This window comes from Apteryx rowi, unplaced genomic scaffold (genome assembly GCF_003343035.1).
Source record: "Apteryx rowi isolate R43461 unplaced genomic scaffold, aptRow1 scaffold_162, whole genome shotgun sequence".
Taxonomy (NCBI): domain Eukaryota; kingdom Metazoa; phylum Chordata; class Aves; order Apterygiformes; family Apterygidae; genus Apteryx; species Apteryx rowi.
The window spans coordinates 1,133,226-1,148,593 of record NW_020447886.1 but is presented as its reverse complement, the minus strand read 5'-3'; the positions used below and the strand labels follow the sequence as shown (position 1 = coordinate 1,148,593).

The 15,368-nt window shown below is 39.2% G+C and overlaps 1 protein-coding gene across 1 annotated transcript in view; it reads left to right on the top strand.

Moving 5' to 3' along the window:
• The window catches only part of CTNNA3 (catenin alpha 3), a 584,821-nt gene that overhangs the window by 138,453 nt on the left and 431,000 nt on the right, over positions 1 to 15,368 (top strand). Inside the window, exons 6-7 of the mRNA XM_026059969.1 lie at positions 69 to 332; positions 7,350 to 7,553. Coding sequence (XP_025915754.1) covers positions 69 to 332; positions 7,350 to 7,553 — 468 coding nt within the window. The remainder of the gene's footprint in view (positions 1 to 68; positions 333 to 7,349; positions 7,554 to 15,368) is intronic.

Here is a 15,368-nt window from a genome sequence, read left to right as displayed (position 1 = left end):
ATGTTTATATATTGCTTGTCAGTTTTGAATTGCTTTTGGAAAAAAACGGCATGTTCTTTTGCTGACAGGATTTGAAATCTAGCAATCAGCGAGATGAAATTGCTGCAGCACGTGCAAGTCTGAAGGAAAACTCGTCTCTTCTACATTCAATATGTTCAGCTTGTTTGGAACATTCAGATGTTGCATCCCTTACAGCCAGCAAGGACTCAATTTGTAATGAAATACAGAATGCTCTCAAWGTAATTTGTAATGCTTCCCAAGGAGTTAGAAATGAAATGGGACAACCTACATCTCACACCACTACTCTAGGAAATGCCCTTGATGAGCTTGAGGTAGGTAAATGCATAAACCTGTAACACTGCAACATTTTTGGAAAAACTGTTTAATTCTTTTTTTAATTTTAACTATTGCTGTAAGTGACAGATCGAAGACATTAGAAACTGAAGCTTTGCTTAGTCTTAGTGAAAACTGTATCACTATAAACTATTTCACTGGGAGGGATCACTTCCTTCAAAACAGTTTGGAATTAAGTCTTCATATATGTTCAATATTTGGCTTCTTTTGAACAGCAGGCAAGAATTAGTTCTGAGCGTGTCACTAAAGGTGGAGACAGAAATAAATCCTTGAATTCTGGGCAGAAATTATGAGTTCAGTTTAAAAATGACAACAGCGATTATCAGATGATGATAATCCCTGTTGCCCTGACTAGATTTGAACTAGTTTGATGCAAGATAAAATTCTTTACTCCAAAACTTGCCGTTGGGATCATTATGTAATTTATATAATTGGAGGATTTAGAAACCAAATTGTTTTCTGTTTATCATTAAATGAACTGATATAACCATTATGCTTTCACAAACTGTGTGTTTCTGCTTTCATTACTTAAGCAAATACTTGGAGAAAGTCAGCTTTTTCTCTACTCCTGACCTAATCCTAGGCACCCGTATGGAGCTTTTCCTTTTTTTTTATGGCATCTCTGCTTCTTACCAGTATTATTATTCATTGTCCTGCTGACAGTGGTAAAAGCCAGCTTGGAGGGTGAGACTGCAGACTGTGTTCCTCATCCGGTGTAAGTGGTGTAGGCCCACATCAGCAAGGGTAATAAAAGTTTCTAAACACACTTGCAGATATGARCCTTTTTGGTTGTAAAAACTCAGAGCTATCAGATGCCAGCCATGAAACGCCAATATTGTTGACAGACTTTCAGGTAAATTGGTGTTACGACTGACGATAATGGATTTTGCCTAAAATTTTCAATGAAGCATGAAAGAAATACATTGAAATCCATATATGGTATACTCCTTTAATGGCAGTTTATTAATCAAAACAGACAACTCAATTGTGTCTGAAGTTGAATCTCTGATACTCTTTTCCCAAAGGAACAGGTTACAACTGTATATTTCATCCTTCATTGCTGCTTCCATTGGGTTTTAAAATTACAGTTGCTAATCAGTAATCATTATTCGATGATTCGATGAAAAAGCCCCAACTTTTGTGTCTAATGTGTCATTTGTTACAAAGGAACCCTGAATGACAAATAACCTGACTTAAATTAGAGTCATTGTTTACCTGTTTTTCTTAAAAAGAAATAAATAAACAAAATATTTTTTAAAACGAATTTGATGAAGTGATCATGTATGCTGACCACAGATGAAATCACTTTGACTATATGAGAGCCATGCCATTTAGGTAAATCATTTTTTTGATGTCATTAAATTTATTATTGTTTCCAAATCTAAGAATTGTGATRATAATGAAATGGAAAATTCTCCTTTGGATTGAATTTATTTTTATTCAGAAGCATAAGAACATACAAGCCTGACTGTTGTAAAATGTTGTTTATTGAATTTTAAATTCATTTTTACTTGAGTAACACAAGTAGGAACTGAAGCTGTATGAGTTAGATAAAGCACAATTTATAGAGCATTTAACTTTTAAAAATGATTTTATGAATTAAATGGTTGCACTTTATTTATAGAAAGTTCTATTGGCTAAGGACCCAAAATAACCTTTGCTCTATCTTGTTCTCATGAATACAGTGCCATGAAATAAATTGATGTAGTAAATAGTCTGTTGGGAACAAATCTCATGAAATGTTTATAGTGTGGAAATGTATCAAGGAGCTTACCCAACAATCTAGTATCTAGATGTTTTGCAATGTCCTTCCAGCTTTGCCAGTGCTGGCAGTGTGAAAGTAATCACAGATTTATAGGTGAGGAAACCACCAGGAGAATTAGAGTAGTTAACTTAAATCAGTAGATTTCTCAAGAATTCCTCTTACAGGTTCCATAGAACTACCAGGTCATTCATAATTAAAAACAGAATTGTAATGTTAAAAGTTTAATTACTTATTAAGATCTGTTAAAAGAACACATAGGTGCAGGTTATCTAATGCGTTTCAGTGGTTTTGCAGCTTATGAATGTAAAGAGATCTCTGACAAAAAGGTACGGTTCATGCCTGACTCCTCTGTCAGCTCATTCGTCTGATACGTCGTCCTTTGATGACTATGGCCATCTAGCAGAGCAGTTACTTACCAGACATCAAAATACTGTAAATCAGCCCAAAATGTCAGGAAATATAACCGTGTTTCTGGATATCCATGATTTCTCTTTTTAATGGATCAGAGGACTAGTGAGGGAGAAAACAGGGGTCTAACCGTTCTGTTTAAGTGCTCATTTACATTTAAAAACTCAAGTAGCTAACTACTGGCTGCACTGATTCAAATGTCCTGAGGTTCCCACGTGGAGGAGCACCTTCTCTGATGGTGCTTAGTCTCTCTGCATCTACAGGTTTTGGAGCATTTATTTAGCCTTTTCCACCTGACATTGTCTTCTCTGACCCTCTTAAAGCAAAATTGCTTGTTGCATATCTGGTGTCTATTGATTGGCTGGAAATTGAATCATCTTTTCTGCTTTGGTCTACTGGTCACACATACTTGATGAAATTGCTTGAAGAATTATCTGCGGGCGTAATCTTAAGTCATACTTTCCTGGTTATTATTGCCTAGAATTTGTTTGATTTAGAGTTGAACTGTAGTAGCTTTTTTGCTCAAGTATGACAATGCTGTTGGTCCATCTTCTCATGAACTTTATACCGTCTTCTAGAAGACATTTTTCCATCTGTTTCTTCTAAGACCTGAAAGTAGTCGTCATGCCAACTAAATGACTAATTTGCTGTAGTCATCAGACACATCTCAGTCTTCCATGATGAAACTGCTTCTTTCTGCAGTAACACTTAAATGCATGGGCCAAGTAAAATATTTATGTTATGATGGACACTATATGTACAGTCCAGTGTTGAGGGTGGTTACGTCAGATACGGTAGATCAACAGTGAAGTTGGTGCTCCAATGAATGGCACAGCTCCAACAGCCGGGAGTGAGATGCCATGGAGCAGTTTGGTGTTCAGGACTGTAATGTGAATGAGGGGGACTGAGTTTCAAATTTCTAATACAAATAAACCTGTCTTCCACGTCAGAAGTGAATGTTCTGACCTCTGGAAACTGGCTTCGTTGGAATGCCTTCCCTTGTCATTCCTAGGAGATCATCATGGATGAGTCTTTCATGTATAAGATTAGTTTGAAATTATCTGTTGGATGTAAGTTAGTTATCTGTTTAAAAATAAAAAAAGTGTAAATGCACACTTTTCCAAATCTGTATTAATATGCTCGTTATCAAAGTTAAAGCTTTTTCCTTTTTAATTCTGCTGCGTCTTTTGATATAGCCAAAGTAATGAAAGTTTAGATAATGCATTGGTTAAATGTGTTATGCAGGAAAGCACAGTTGCCAGTACTGAGAACTATTTGGATGCTGCTTTTCAAATTATGCATTCCTACCTAGAGAGGTGACAGCTGGAAGGGGTTAATTTCCCCACCCTTTCAGAGTCCCTAATGGCACTTCTTACCATGTATTTGCAATTCTTTGTACTGCATCTCCCTGATTTCCTGCAGTGCATATTGTGTTAGACATGTTGTAACTTAGCTTGCCTTCAGGCAAATTGAGTGCAGTTTTCCTTTGCATTCAGCCTTAATCTCACTGCTCTGAGGAAGCTCAACAAAGAGAGGAAATTATGAAGAAAAATACAGATGTCCTATAATAACATTCTTAATGTATCTCTAAATCATCCTTGTGAACAAGTGGTATCTTACTGCCTTCACCCTTCCAGAAAAGTGTCTTCAGGTACATTTCCTTCCTTTTGCAGCAATAGCTATTACAGAAAAGGACAGAGGAGTTTTAATATTTTAATTAAAGTAGGAGGCTTCTGATGACACTGTTGAGAGCTGTATCACCACTCCTATCAGGCCTGGCTCTAGGCATTGGCAAATTAGGAGGTTGCCTGCAAAAGCAAAATGGTGTCCTATGCTGTAGCCTGGGTGAGCCAGGCTGGCTGATCTATTGCCAGCAAGAGGTTAGCGTATGTGGAGCCCTTTCTGAGTAGGAGAGCAAACCATCTTCCTTCTGTCCATGTCCTCTTTCTCTTCTTTGGATATCACCCTTCACAGCAGGAGTAGCCAGGTCCTGGCAAAATTTCAGCTCTTCCTCTCACTGTCCTTTGAAAGGAAAAAAGTTATTTTTTTGTAACTACTTCTCGATTCTCGGCTGGCTCCAATTTCTGTATTTCTACAAAAGAGGATGAAGCAGTGGAATGCCTGCTTCCTTTGCTCCAGCCTTGCTAGTGGGCAAGTGGTGGTACAGTCATGGCCTCATTCCAGTTTGGCTCTGATTCCAAAGTTGTGTGTGAACTTAATGTTTCCATAATCAGTATACTTTTAACATCTTTCAATTAGGAAATAATTAAGAGCTATGAGTAGGATTCATATTTTACTCTTATGGATACAAAAAAAGCCATGTTTTTAATCTCCAGAATATTAAAGCTCTTTCCCTCATACTTGCACGTAAACTCCCTTCCACTTTATTATGCGTGTCTGGACAGGTGGACATTGGTTTAAGAAAATCCAGGAACTTGAAAATACATAGTTGATGCTTTAACTTTTCTAAGGTTGCATCTTTTAGATACACATCAAAAACTGAAATAGACTCATAAGCTATTTTAATGATATATCCTATCACTTGCTGCAACAAGTCCATAAACCTAATTTTAGACTTTTTATAGTCTCTCAGAATAGACAATTGCAATAGCAGTATCACTGGCCTGCTTTTTTATAGTGCTCTGCTGTGATATGAAACCCCAAAAATTCAATGCAGGAAGTGTGTATAGACAGACAAAAGCTCACTAGTATCTTTCTAGTTTGAGGACAGGAGTTTGTGTTGTCCCAGTTCCAGGTACAAAGCAGAACACAAGCCATTTACCAAACTTCTAGAATTTTAGCTTCGAGAAGGACATACTGAGGTTATGTAAGAAGGTTCATTCTCAAGTAATTTTCTGTGTATTAATAAGCAGTAAGTGTGAGCCTGGAGTGATGAGAGTACTTTAATACCTTGAGTGCTTTTAAATGAGATGGAGTACGTCAGGGCAACACAACAGTAGTGGAGGAGGAATATTTAGAAAGTTACACTTTTCCAGCAAGTTGGAAATGTGAACTTCCATTTGAACTGCAGTGTAATGCAGGCAGAACATTCACTCTCAGATTTCTATATTAAAATACTTCTTTTGGAAATATTTGGATTATGCAGTCTGATTTTTTTTTTTCTGTAGTTTTACTGGAGAATCTTCCAGATGTTTCAAAACAATTCTTGTATTTTTTGGAAAAGATGGGAGGATTGAACCTATAACAGAGACTTCCTTTCTCTAAATCATACATAATGCATTGGAATTTGTTATTAGAAACAAACAACAGAATTTCAAGGTTACTGAAGTCCCCTTTTCTGGCTGTTTATCTTATGATGTTGGAACACTTTCTCTGCTCTTAGAATTTTATAACTAGACTACCTGAAATTATCATACTAAGTATAAATTGAAATATAAATTCCACTTAAGGATATATGCCGTAATTTTCTTGTTTAAAACTTCTTCTGAGAGGTTAGAACCACCAAATGAATATAATATGCAAATAGACTTATATGGAATTTAGGCCTGGTGATCTGGACCATAACGACGCAGTTTCAGATGTTCAGTTTGATTAAAAAAGGCTATCTGGGCTGCAGCCCAAATTTACTTTCTTTTCCATTGTATCAAAATATCACCTCTCCTTTTCCATTTTTTTTTAGAATTGTTTCTTGTCACAAAAAAGTAGATAGTTTTATTATGCCAAAAGAATTGGCTGCTTTGCTTTACCCTAGCTGGTGAAAAGAGACCACTTCTACCTGTGACCTTTGAAAACACAACTGTTGAACAAAAGCTACTATTTTGCACTTTGCCTATGCAGCCTTTTAAAAGTAGCGGCAGTGAATTTCTGCCATGGTGTGATTAAGTTAGACTAAAAATCAGCAGAATCAGTCCATTCATCTAATCCAACATAACATCTCTCAGCCATGGACAAACACCTCTGTTTTTCTTTTGAATCCAGAGGTGCCTCTGGTCTCCAAGAGTCCAAATGTTGAAGGCATTGAACCGCCTACAGGTTTTCAGACAAAACTGAGTCTCTTTTTGCTAATGTCAGTGACAAAACTCCAAGAGGAGAAACAGTGCTGGCTTAGAACTTGGGAAGCTGGTACACAGTTGCCTGTTTTAACACATACCTTCTTTATGGCTCTTGAACGTGGCTCTCTGTGCCCCAGTTCTCTACCTGTAAAATGGGATTGATAGTTTCCTGTTTCAGAATGGGATGTTATGAAAATTGGTAGCCCAAGTAGTCAGATATTGCAGCGGTAAGGATGCATGCATATTTATCAATGTAGACAAATAGCATTTCTGCCTCCAGGAGAAGTGAAATGCCTAATGGAAGAAGAAATAACAGATGTGGGAGAGACTAAAGGACTACTAGGAGAGGATGCAAATCTTGAATCTGATGCAACAAAACTAATAGGCAGAGAAAGAACTCAGAGAGAAGGCAGTTGTAGTCAGAAGGTGTCAATGTGACCTTTGCAGTAGATGTGACCTTGCTCTGCTTGTTCTGTAAGCCGTTTAGGTGCGAACCAGCTCCAGTCAGAAGCTCTATTGCCACCTTAGGGCTGGGCTGAGGCCAGTAGGATTTGATAACACAGCTATTGGATTGGAACAGGTCACATTGGAATGGCAGAGAGAGCTTGGCTTTGTCTGCAAATGACCCGAACACTAGCCTCACTGGGGAAAACAGTCTGCTGTGATCAACAGTATGTTGGATACGTCAAAGAGAAGGGGGTGGTTGGAAACCTGGGAAGCATAATGTCACTGTGGTTCATGCAAGTAATAGCTAAAGCAGAGACTTCACTGAGCTGACTTTTCTTACCCATACTCCTAATATTTTCCAGAATTTAATTATCCTGGATCCTCTTGTAATGAATGAAGAGAAAATAAGGCCATCACTAGAGAAACGTTTGGAAGCTATTATTAGTGGAGCTGCTCTGCTAGCAGATTCTTCCTGTACACGTGACTTTCATCGAGAACGCATCATTGCTGAGTGCAATGCTATCCGCCAAGCTCTTCAAGACCTGCTTTCTGAATACATGAATAATGTAGGTAACCATGTTTTTTTCTTATTTATTTTTTAATGTCTGTTTCAAAGCCTACTGTAATATAGATATATATTGCATAGAAGTAATTAGGCATGATTAGTTTTGTGGTCGCTCATGGAGTTTGACCTATATTTTTCAACATGCTCTTTAAAAGGCCAACAGGAGCACTTTTCTACATAAATCTAAGTGAAAACTAGCTACAAACCTCTAGAATGAGTGAGGTTTGTATTATCTCCTATAGTCTGTAGAAAATGCTATATTGCAGATAGGGTATACACATGTTTAGATTATTTTATGCCTATTCTGAACTGTCACCAGTATGGAACAGACACAGTCATCCTTCATATGCTAGCAACAAGAGTTTCTTCATCATTTAACTTCCTAGTTCCCTCTTAGAATTTGAGGACCAGAGTTCTAAAATGTTCTCTTTGTTCCTATAGTATGCAACAACGTAAATAGTAATTGTTTAAAATGTAAGTAATCCATCTCTGTCCTTTTAAAATAGAATGTTCACAACACTACATTTGATATGTCTAAGAGCAGAAAGTTAAGACTTATTTTGCTAAATTAGAAAGTCAGAAATGTTCAGTAAATCCAGAAATCTCATTGTCTGGGATACTTATAAGCCAATTCACAGGATACAGTTGGGGTTGGAAGGCACCTTTGCTGATAATCTGGTCCAACCCCCCTGTTCAAAACAGGGTCAACTAGAGCAGGTTGCCCAGGACCATGTCCAGCTGGGTTTTGAGCAGCTCCAAGGCTGGGGACTCCACAGCCCCTCTGGACAACCTGCTCCRGTGTTCAACCACCCTCAAAGTAAACAAGTGCTTCCTTAGGTTCAAGTGGACTTGCCTGTGTTTCAGTTTGGGCCCGTTGCCTCACATCCTGTCCCTGGGAAGCCCTGAGGAGAGTCTGGCTCCGTTGTCTTTACACCCTCCCTGCAGATCTTCATACGCATTGCTGAGATCCCCCAGGAGCCTTCTCTTCTCCCGCCTAAATGCTCCCTGCTCGGCCTCTCCTCGTAGGAGAGATGCTCCAGGCCCTTAATCCTCTCTGTGGCCCTTTGCTGGACTTGCACCAGTGTGTCCGTCTCTCTCTTGTGCTGGGGAGCCCAGCACTGCACCCAGCCCTGCACGTGTGGCCTCCSCAGGGCTGAGTCGAGGGGCAGCATCGCCTCCCTCAACCTGCTGGCAGCGCTTGTCCTGATGCAGCCCAGGAGGCTGTCGGCCTTCTTTGCCGCAAAGGCGCTTCAACTTGTTCACTGGTAGATTTTTGGAAAGGAGTATAGTTTCATTGCTTTTTAAAAATTACTATTAAATTTAAATAACTGATTTGGCACTTTCTGTATCTGGCAGTTACATGATAAAACAGTGGAGTCAAATACTATTAATATGGGTACAAAGTGTTAATATCATGCCTTTCCTCTGGAAACATTTTCTGTAGGCACACTGTTCTTCTCTAAAGATACATCACGATGATTCATCTGCCACATTGAGAGGATAATTGTATGATACAGCTATTTGTTTCTCTTTTTGGGAGCTGAAATTCCTTTCTATTTTGTAAGTCATACTGCTTTCCTAGTCCAAAGCTGTTCTGATGAGGCAGTTTTTTCTTATTCCTTAGGAAAATGAAGGGTGGGGATTAAGGTAATCTATGCATATCAGAAATAAAAATATCTCAGATATTTTACCTGCTGATCTTTTCTCTAATTTATTCACCATATTTGGGAAAGAATTACAGCTGATTTATTCCATTATCTATGAATTCAAGTTGCTGTTTCAGTCCCTAAACAGATAAAGATGCTTCCATTTTTTAAACTCAGTATTTATCTGTAGCATATCTGTTGAATGGAACTTAAGTCCTGAACCATTCTGGTGGTGCTTTACACATGGGTCAGCTATGTGAAATCTTTTTTAGCTTTGGTTAGCTTGGAATGTCAGTCTTTGATACCTTCTTGTAGCAAATGTCTGTTGCAGATATCTGTTCTGGGGTGGATCTGGTTTGCTGATAAAAGGCTGAAAGTTTAATAAGGAAGGCATCACCTGAAGTACGAGGGAACATGGAGGCATACAAATGTGCTTAGCAATCTGTATCAGTCCAAAAGATCAGTGTGGGTTTGTTGCAAGAACCCTTTAGTGGAATTCTGTATCTTGCAGGAGTCAAACTGCATGATTGTAAGTGGTCTTAAATCCTTGGACTCTTGGAACAAAATTGTGATTGTCTTTTCTATTTCAGAAATACCATGCTTCTAGGGTTACCTAATGCAGACTAAGGGGAAGTGAAGAATACGTTGTCCAACTGAAAGTGTAAACTTGAGAGAGTCAGGAAGCAGCTACTTAAAGCAAAAAGGGAAAGTGTCTGCACGAGATGGTAAGGGCAAGGAGGAGGGAAATGGAAAGGAAGAAATACAAAAGATTTAAACRTCGTTTCAGTTCTTCTCAGTCATTCTCATGAGCTGTAATATCCAGTTGCTTGGAAGATTTTTTTCTAGATATGTAGCTGTCATTTCTTGCTGGTATATTGGTTTGATGAGTTTTCTTAAGGCTTCTTTCTGTCTGGGTGTTGCTAGTGAGGGCTGCATTGCTTCAGAGACACCATACACAAAAAGGCAAATCCTTCTTCTCTAGCAGCTGGTTTACCAGGAGGCTGTATGAGCTGCATTGGCACTGGTGACATCCAGTGCATCTCCAGAGCCCCTGGGTCTTTCTTAGAGTGCTGGTGTTGGATGTGGCCTGCCTTCCTTGCAGAGGGAAATCACTGTTTTCTGCCATAACAATGGATTAATAAAGAGAACATCATAGGACATCCCACTCCCATCCCACTCCCATGCATCCCATTTTTGGCTGTCCGTGTCTGTTCATAAATACTTAGAAATTTGGCTGATTGGGTTGGTGAAGTTCTACCAGGGTGAATCTAGACTCTTGCTTGATGGGTTGTTATTTAATAGTGGACAGGAACACAGCCCTGTCAGCCAGGTTTCACAGCCAATGCAAACACTCTAGTGCTGTTGCTCTCTTCTTTGCCATGTATATTTTACAGGTTTCTGAATGTCCACTTTGTCCCTAAACTCTGTTTCCCACATACTGGATTGCTTCATTTTAGGAAGCCTTCCCCACTCTGTAGTTTGGCTAACATTGTCTGTGAGCCCCTTCCTCTGCTTCTTGGCGTGATCATGATGAATATATCTCTTAGCTGGGGAGGCGCTCAGCTTTATAGGGAGCACACTCAGGACTGCTCAGGACCAAAGATCCACAAGTCTTTACAAGCCTGTTCTGCAATCCCCAATTACGTGCCATTCCCTCGATTTTCTTCTTCAAGAAGTCCTGTATAAAGGTGGTGACAGATGATTTGAATACAAAGTAGTACGTGAACAAGCAGGGAGACGCGTTGTCTGTTCTCTGTCATGAGGCAATGACACTGGTGCTGCAGTTGTAGTGTTGTGTGAAGGAGTCAGAAACCCTTCAGCGGTAACTGATGGTGGGGGGTTCCCGTGTATTTAGAATGAACTCTTAAAGAGGAAAGACAAATTCTTTACCAGTGATTGCTCTCACTGATATGCTATAAATATGTATGTTAGTCTCCTACTCACTTTTCCCCTCTCTTCTAGTACTTTATGTTTACACTTTAAGGAATTGAAAAAAGAATTTAAATGGTGGCAGACTGTCTTACATGCTTCACAGTAGGCAAGAGAAAGAAGGAAAGATCCAGTGTGTTTTCTCAACGGTTATTTAAAGGGCAAGTGTCTGGTCCTAGGAGGCAAGGCATGAGTGCGCTTGTTGCCAGAATGTGTACAGGGACCGTCCCTCCCAGAGGACACCAGTAAGCAGCTTCTCCAGCAGCCAGACTACTTACTAAGTATGGTCCAAATCCACAAGAGTACTTAAGAGCAGCAGTGCTCAGCATGGGAAATCTGAGTGTGCATTTTCTCTGTTGAGAAACGCTGTTGAGTCTTTATGGCAAAACATAGCAGTAGCTCAGCAGAGTGGACTCCTTGCTTGCTTTCTTGGCCAATGGATTTTACACTCTTATTAGCAGTTTTTGGCTTTAACAGGGTTATTCCCAAGGACTTCAGTGCCTAAATTATGCCCAAGTTCTGCGTCATCAAAGTCTGTTTTCTGAAACTAGCCCTCAGTGCTTAAACAAATGTACAGGAACTTATGATTTAGCCCTAACTATTTGAAACAGTATAAGGGATACAGCTTTCGTTGTTTCCAGATTTGTTTTGTTTTTATTTCTCAATTATTCTAAGTCTCTAAATAAGCTTCAAGGACATCAAGTGAAATCAAGGGCCTATTGATGTCAGTGATAAAACTTGAGAGTTTTCTCTGAAAGCCAGGAAAAACATCTTTTCAACTGTTATTGCCTTTTATGTTAGTGGCTGCTTTTCACAGAGGCTGTATCAAAATGAGGTGATGCAGTGGAAATTTAAGCAAAATGTTCTTTACACTAATAAAGACCCATTCTGTCTCCAAGAAGCTTAAGTTTTCCTATTCACAAAGTAATTCAGACAAGTAGTAAATCACAAAGTAAGGCAAATATATTTATAATTCTTCTGAAAAGCAGCAATCTTTCTTTTGGTATTGCTGGATTATTTGTATTATCACTATTCTCTTTGAATTTGCTGATAGATATGTACTGTTAAGGGATATGTTTACATTTCAGGACATCAAATAACAGAAATTACTGTTTTGAATTTGGATAGTTTATCTATGGCAGAATCATACTACAGTGTGTGGATAAGAATGTATCCATGGGAGCAATCACTTTGTTCCAGTACTAAGCACTTGCATTCTCCTAATGCAAAAACTATTGTCTTGTCTCTGTTCATCCTTTAAAATAAAAAGTTACTGAATACATTGGATGCAGCAATCCTGACTGTTGTTTCTTGAGTTTTCTCTGTATTCTTTTACTCTCAGTCACAACAGAGATATGCACTTACCCAGGTGATCAACAGGGATAATAGAATTGTGAATGAGTGTGGGTTTAAGTGGGCCATTGTGAGCAGCAATTAGGATGACAGGCACAGCTTTGCTTGCCTGCATTAAATCCGGATGGCATGGCTGAGTAATTATTCCTCACCCACTTGGGGGTTTGAACAGAGCTCCCTAGCTAGGTTATTCCGACAGGGCTGAAAAGAGGTTGGTAAAGAAAGCTGGGATGTACTGATGATATGATAGCTGCTTTCTTTAGCTAAAGTTTCCTTACTTTTGAAAGATTGTTTCATGATATTGTGGCTGTATCAGTTTCTCATCTTATTCTGGACATTGGTTGGATATATATATATATATATATATATTTATTAGCTATGTTTGGATAACATACTTTATGCCATTTCTGATAGGTTGTGATTTCATTGATATTTGTTGTGCATTTGAAAGACTTCTGTTTCTTAACTGGTTCTTATGTAAAATTACCTAAAGTTTTGGATCAAATAATTTTGGTAAAATTCCTTGCATTTTTTATGGTAATTTTCAAAGTTTATGGATGTTTTCAAGACTTATTTTTTAAAGTAGCTTCAAATGAAAATTTGAAAAAAAAGAGCAGAAAAAATATGTTCTAAAACATATTTTGTTCTTTCTAAATAAACATTTTAGCCAAGTTGATACAGATTTGAAAAATGTGTCAATACCATCAGATGATTTTTCTTGTTAAAAATTATCAATGCACAGAAGCATGTCTGCGAGCCCTCAGCTGTGATCTTGCAAACCCGCAGCAGCTCACTAGTATAATGTGCAGTTCTGGAGGTCCCTGTGCTGCTTGTGTCACGGGTTACGGCCGCTGCTGCTGCTCGCTGTACTGTAACACGTGTGTGCTGAGTGTGGCTGGGCGTGGGAGCAGAGCCAAACCATCTCCGCTCTCACCAGTGGTGGCTTCAGTCTCTTACAAAGGCATTTAAAAAAATGGCAAGAGACTAATGCTGCACTTTGGGGGACAGATTGGGGAGTGGGCTGAAGTTGACCCCATTGTGCATATTTATGTTACCTATCTAGGATACTGATGGTCAAACCCTGAGCATCCGTGTAGTCTCAGGGCAGGCCAAGCTGAGGCTGACTATAAATCTCCTCTGGCTTTGTGGCAGACAGCATCAGGACCACTCCAGGAAGGTCACATGCTGATGATGCAAGGGAGATGGGATAGTTGGAGGCAGAAGGTGAAGCCCCCATATTGCACGTAGGGCATACTTGAATCTTCACTGGGAATGCAACTGCTGGAGTTTTATTTCCCTGGATTCCCTGAGGGTTGTCTGAAGCCTATTGCCTCACCACAGGTTTGTGTCCACAGCTACTAGTTATGAGACACGTTTGGATTTGAGACACATTTGGATCTGAGGACATACATGGAAATACTGTGAGAACGGAGCCAGAGGAGCATGGAACCCTGAAAGCAGGGGGGCAGCCGACATAGGGAGTGAGCTGGAGGGTGCTGAGCTTGGTAAAGAGAAGATCCGCAATACAGAGCTCTGTATAGCTGTGGGGGAAGGTACAACTCTGGGAAGGATGATGCACAGGATAGTTGGGACTTGTGTTATTGCACCTGTCTGGATTTCAAATTGTAACTGTTGTCCACTTACTGGCACTGAGTCTTGGAAGTTCAAAATCAGATAATGAATGGAAAACCAGGAGTTTTTCTTTTATTAATGGCATGGCTCTGGGCCTTGTTGTCTTGACTCATGAATTTGAGTGCTAAGCAGTGCTAATGCCTTGCTTTACCCCTGCACTGAATGCTCTTCAACAACACATGTGACCCAATGTCTCTGTGCAGAGATTGCTAGTGGTAGGTAACGTTCTGTGTAGTATTTTATTGCTGTTCCTACCCTTTCAAAGTGAGGGGACATATAGATGCCTCAGACTTCATCTGCCCTGTGCTTTATGGTTTCCTGCTGAAAGTTTTTACCACTTCCCTGGGTAGAGAGAGGACAAGACACTCTGGTTTATGATCACAGTGGTGCAGTGCATCTCTCGTTTAAGCTACTTATTCTTGCTCTGAGCAGTGGCTTTTTCATTTCAGTGATCACAGGGAACATTTTGGTAGTTCTGCAAACTGCACAAAGTCCTCCAAAGACTTATTTCAGGTTGAAGAAAATGTTTTGTTCAGCTTAAAAAGGGAATGTTTCATGTTTTTAATTTAAAGAATTGCCCAGCTCTCTTTGTTAGATATTTGCATCTCTTGGGGGTATTTTCCCTTATTTATCCATGTGTTATAAGTGCAGAAAAGGCAATTACTAATATTTAATAATATGAATGTGTAAAGATTGGCACTCCATAAGCAGAATATTAGGAGACAAAATGGAATCTCTTACCATGATTTGCGTGAATGAAATAACAAGCAAACTTGCAAAAATGCTCCAGTCTCTCTTCATATCTGTCATAATTCTTTATGGTAAAAGCTTAATTCTCCATTCCTGTAAGGTTTCCCCTATTCTGCTCCTCTCAGATGGGCTTATAGCCTTATTCTAGATCATTTTGCCTATCAGAATCATTAATGTTGAAAATATAAATAGGCAATGTGAATAAACAGATTATTTGGATTCAGCAAATCAACACTGGCACTATAGCATTAGATACAGTTCCATTTCACAACTGTCAGAACTGGTACTGGGGCTTTTTTCATATTAACTGAAGCAGGAGAGATCTATGATTTGCCCTGCCCCTTTCCTTTCCCTTAACTCCTTCTTCCACAAACTTATCAGGGAGGATTTTAAAGATTCTTAAATGTCATGGAGTCTTGCGGCCCAGAATAAAGTGATACAAACTGATACATAGTAGAATATATGTCCAGCCATTTTCTGGATAATTTTATTATTCTTATGTGTAG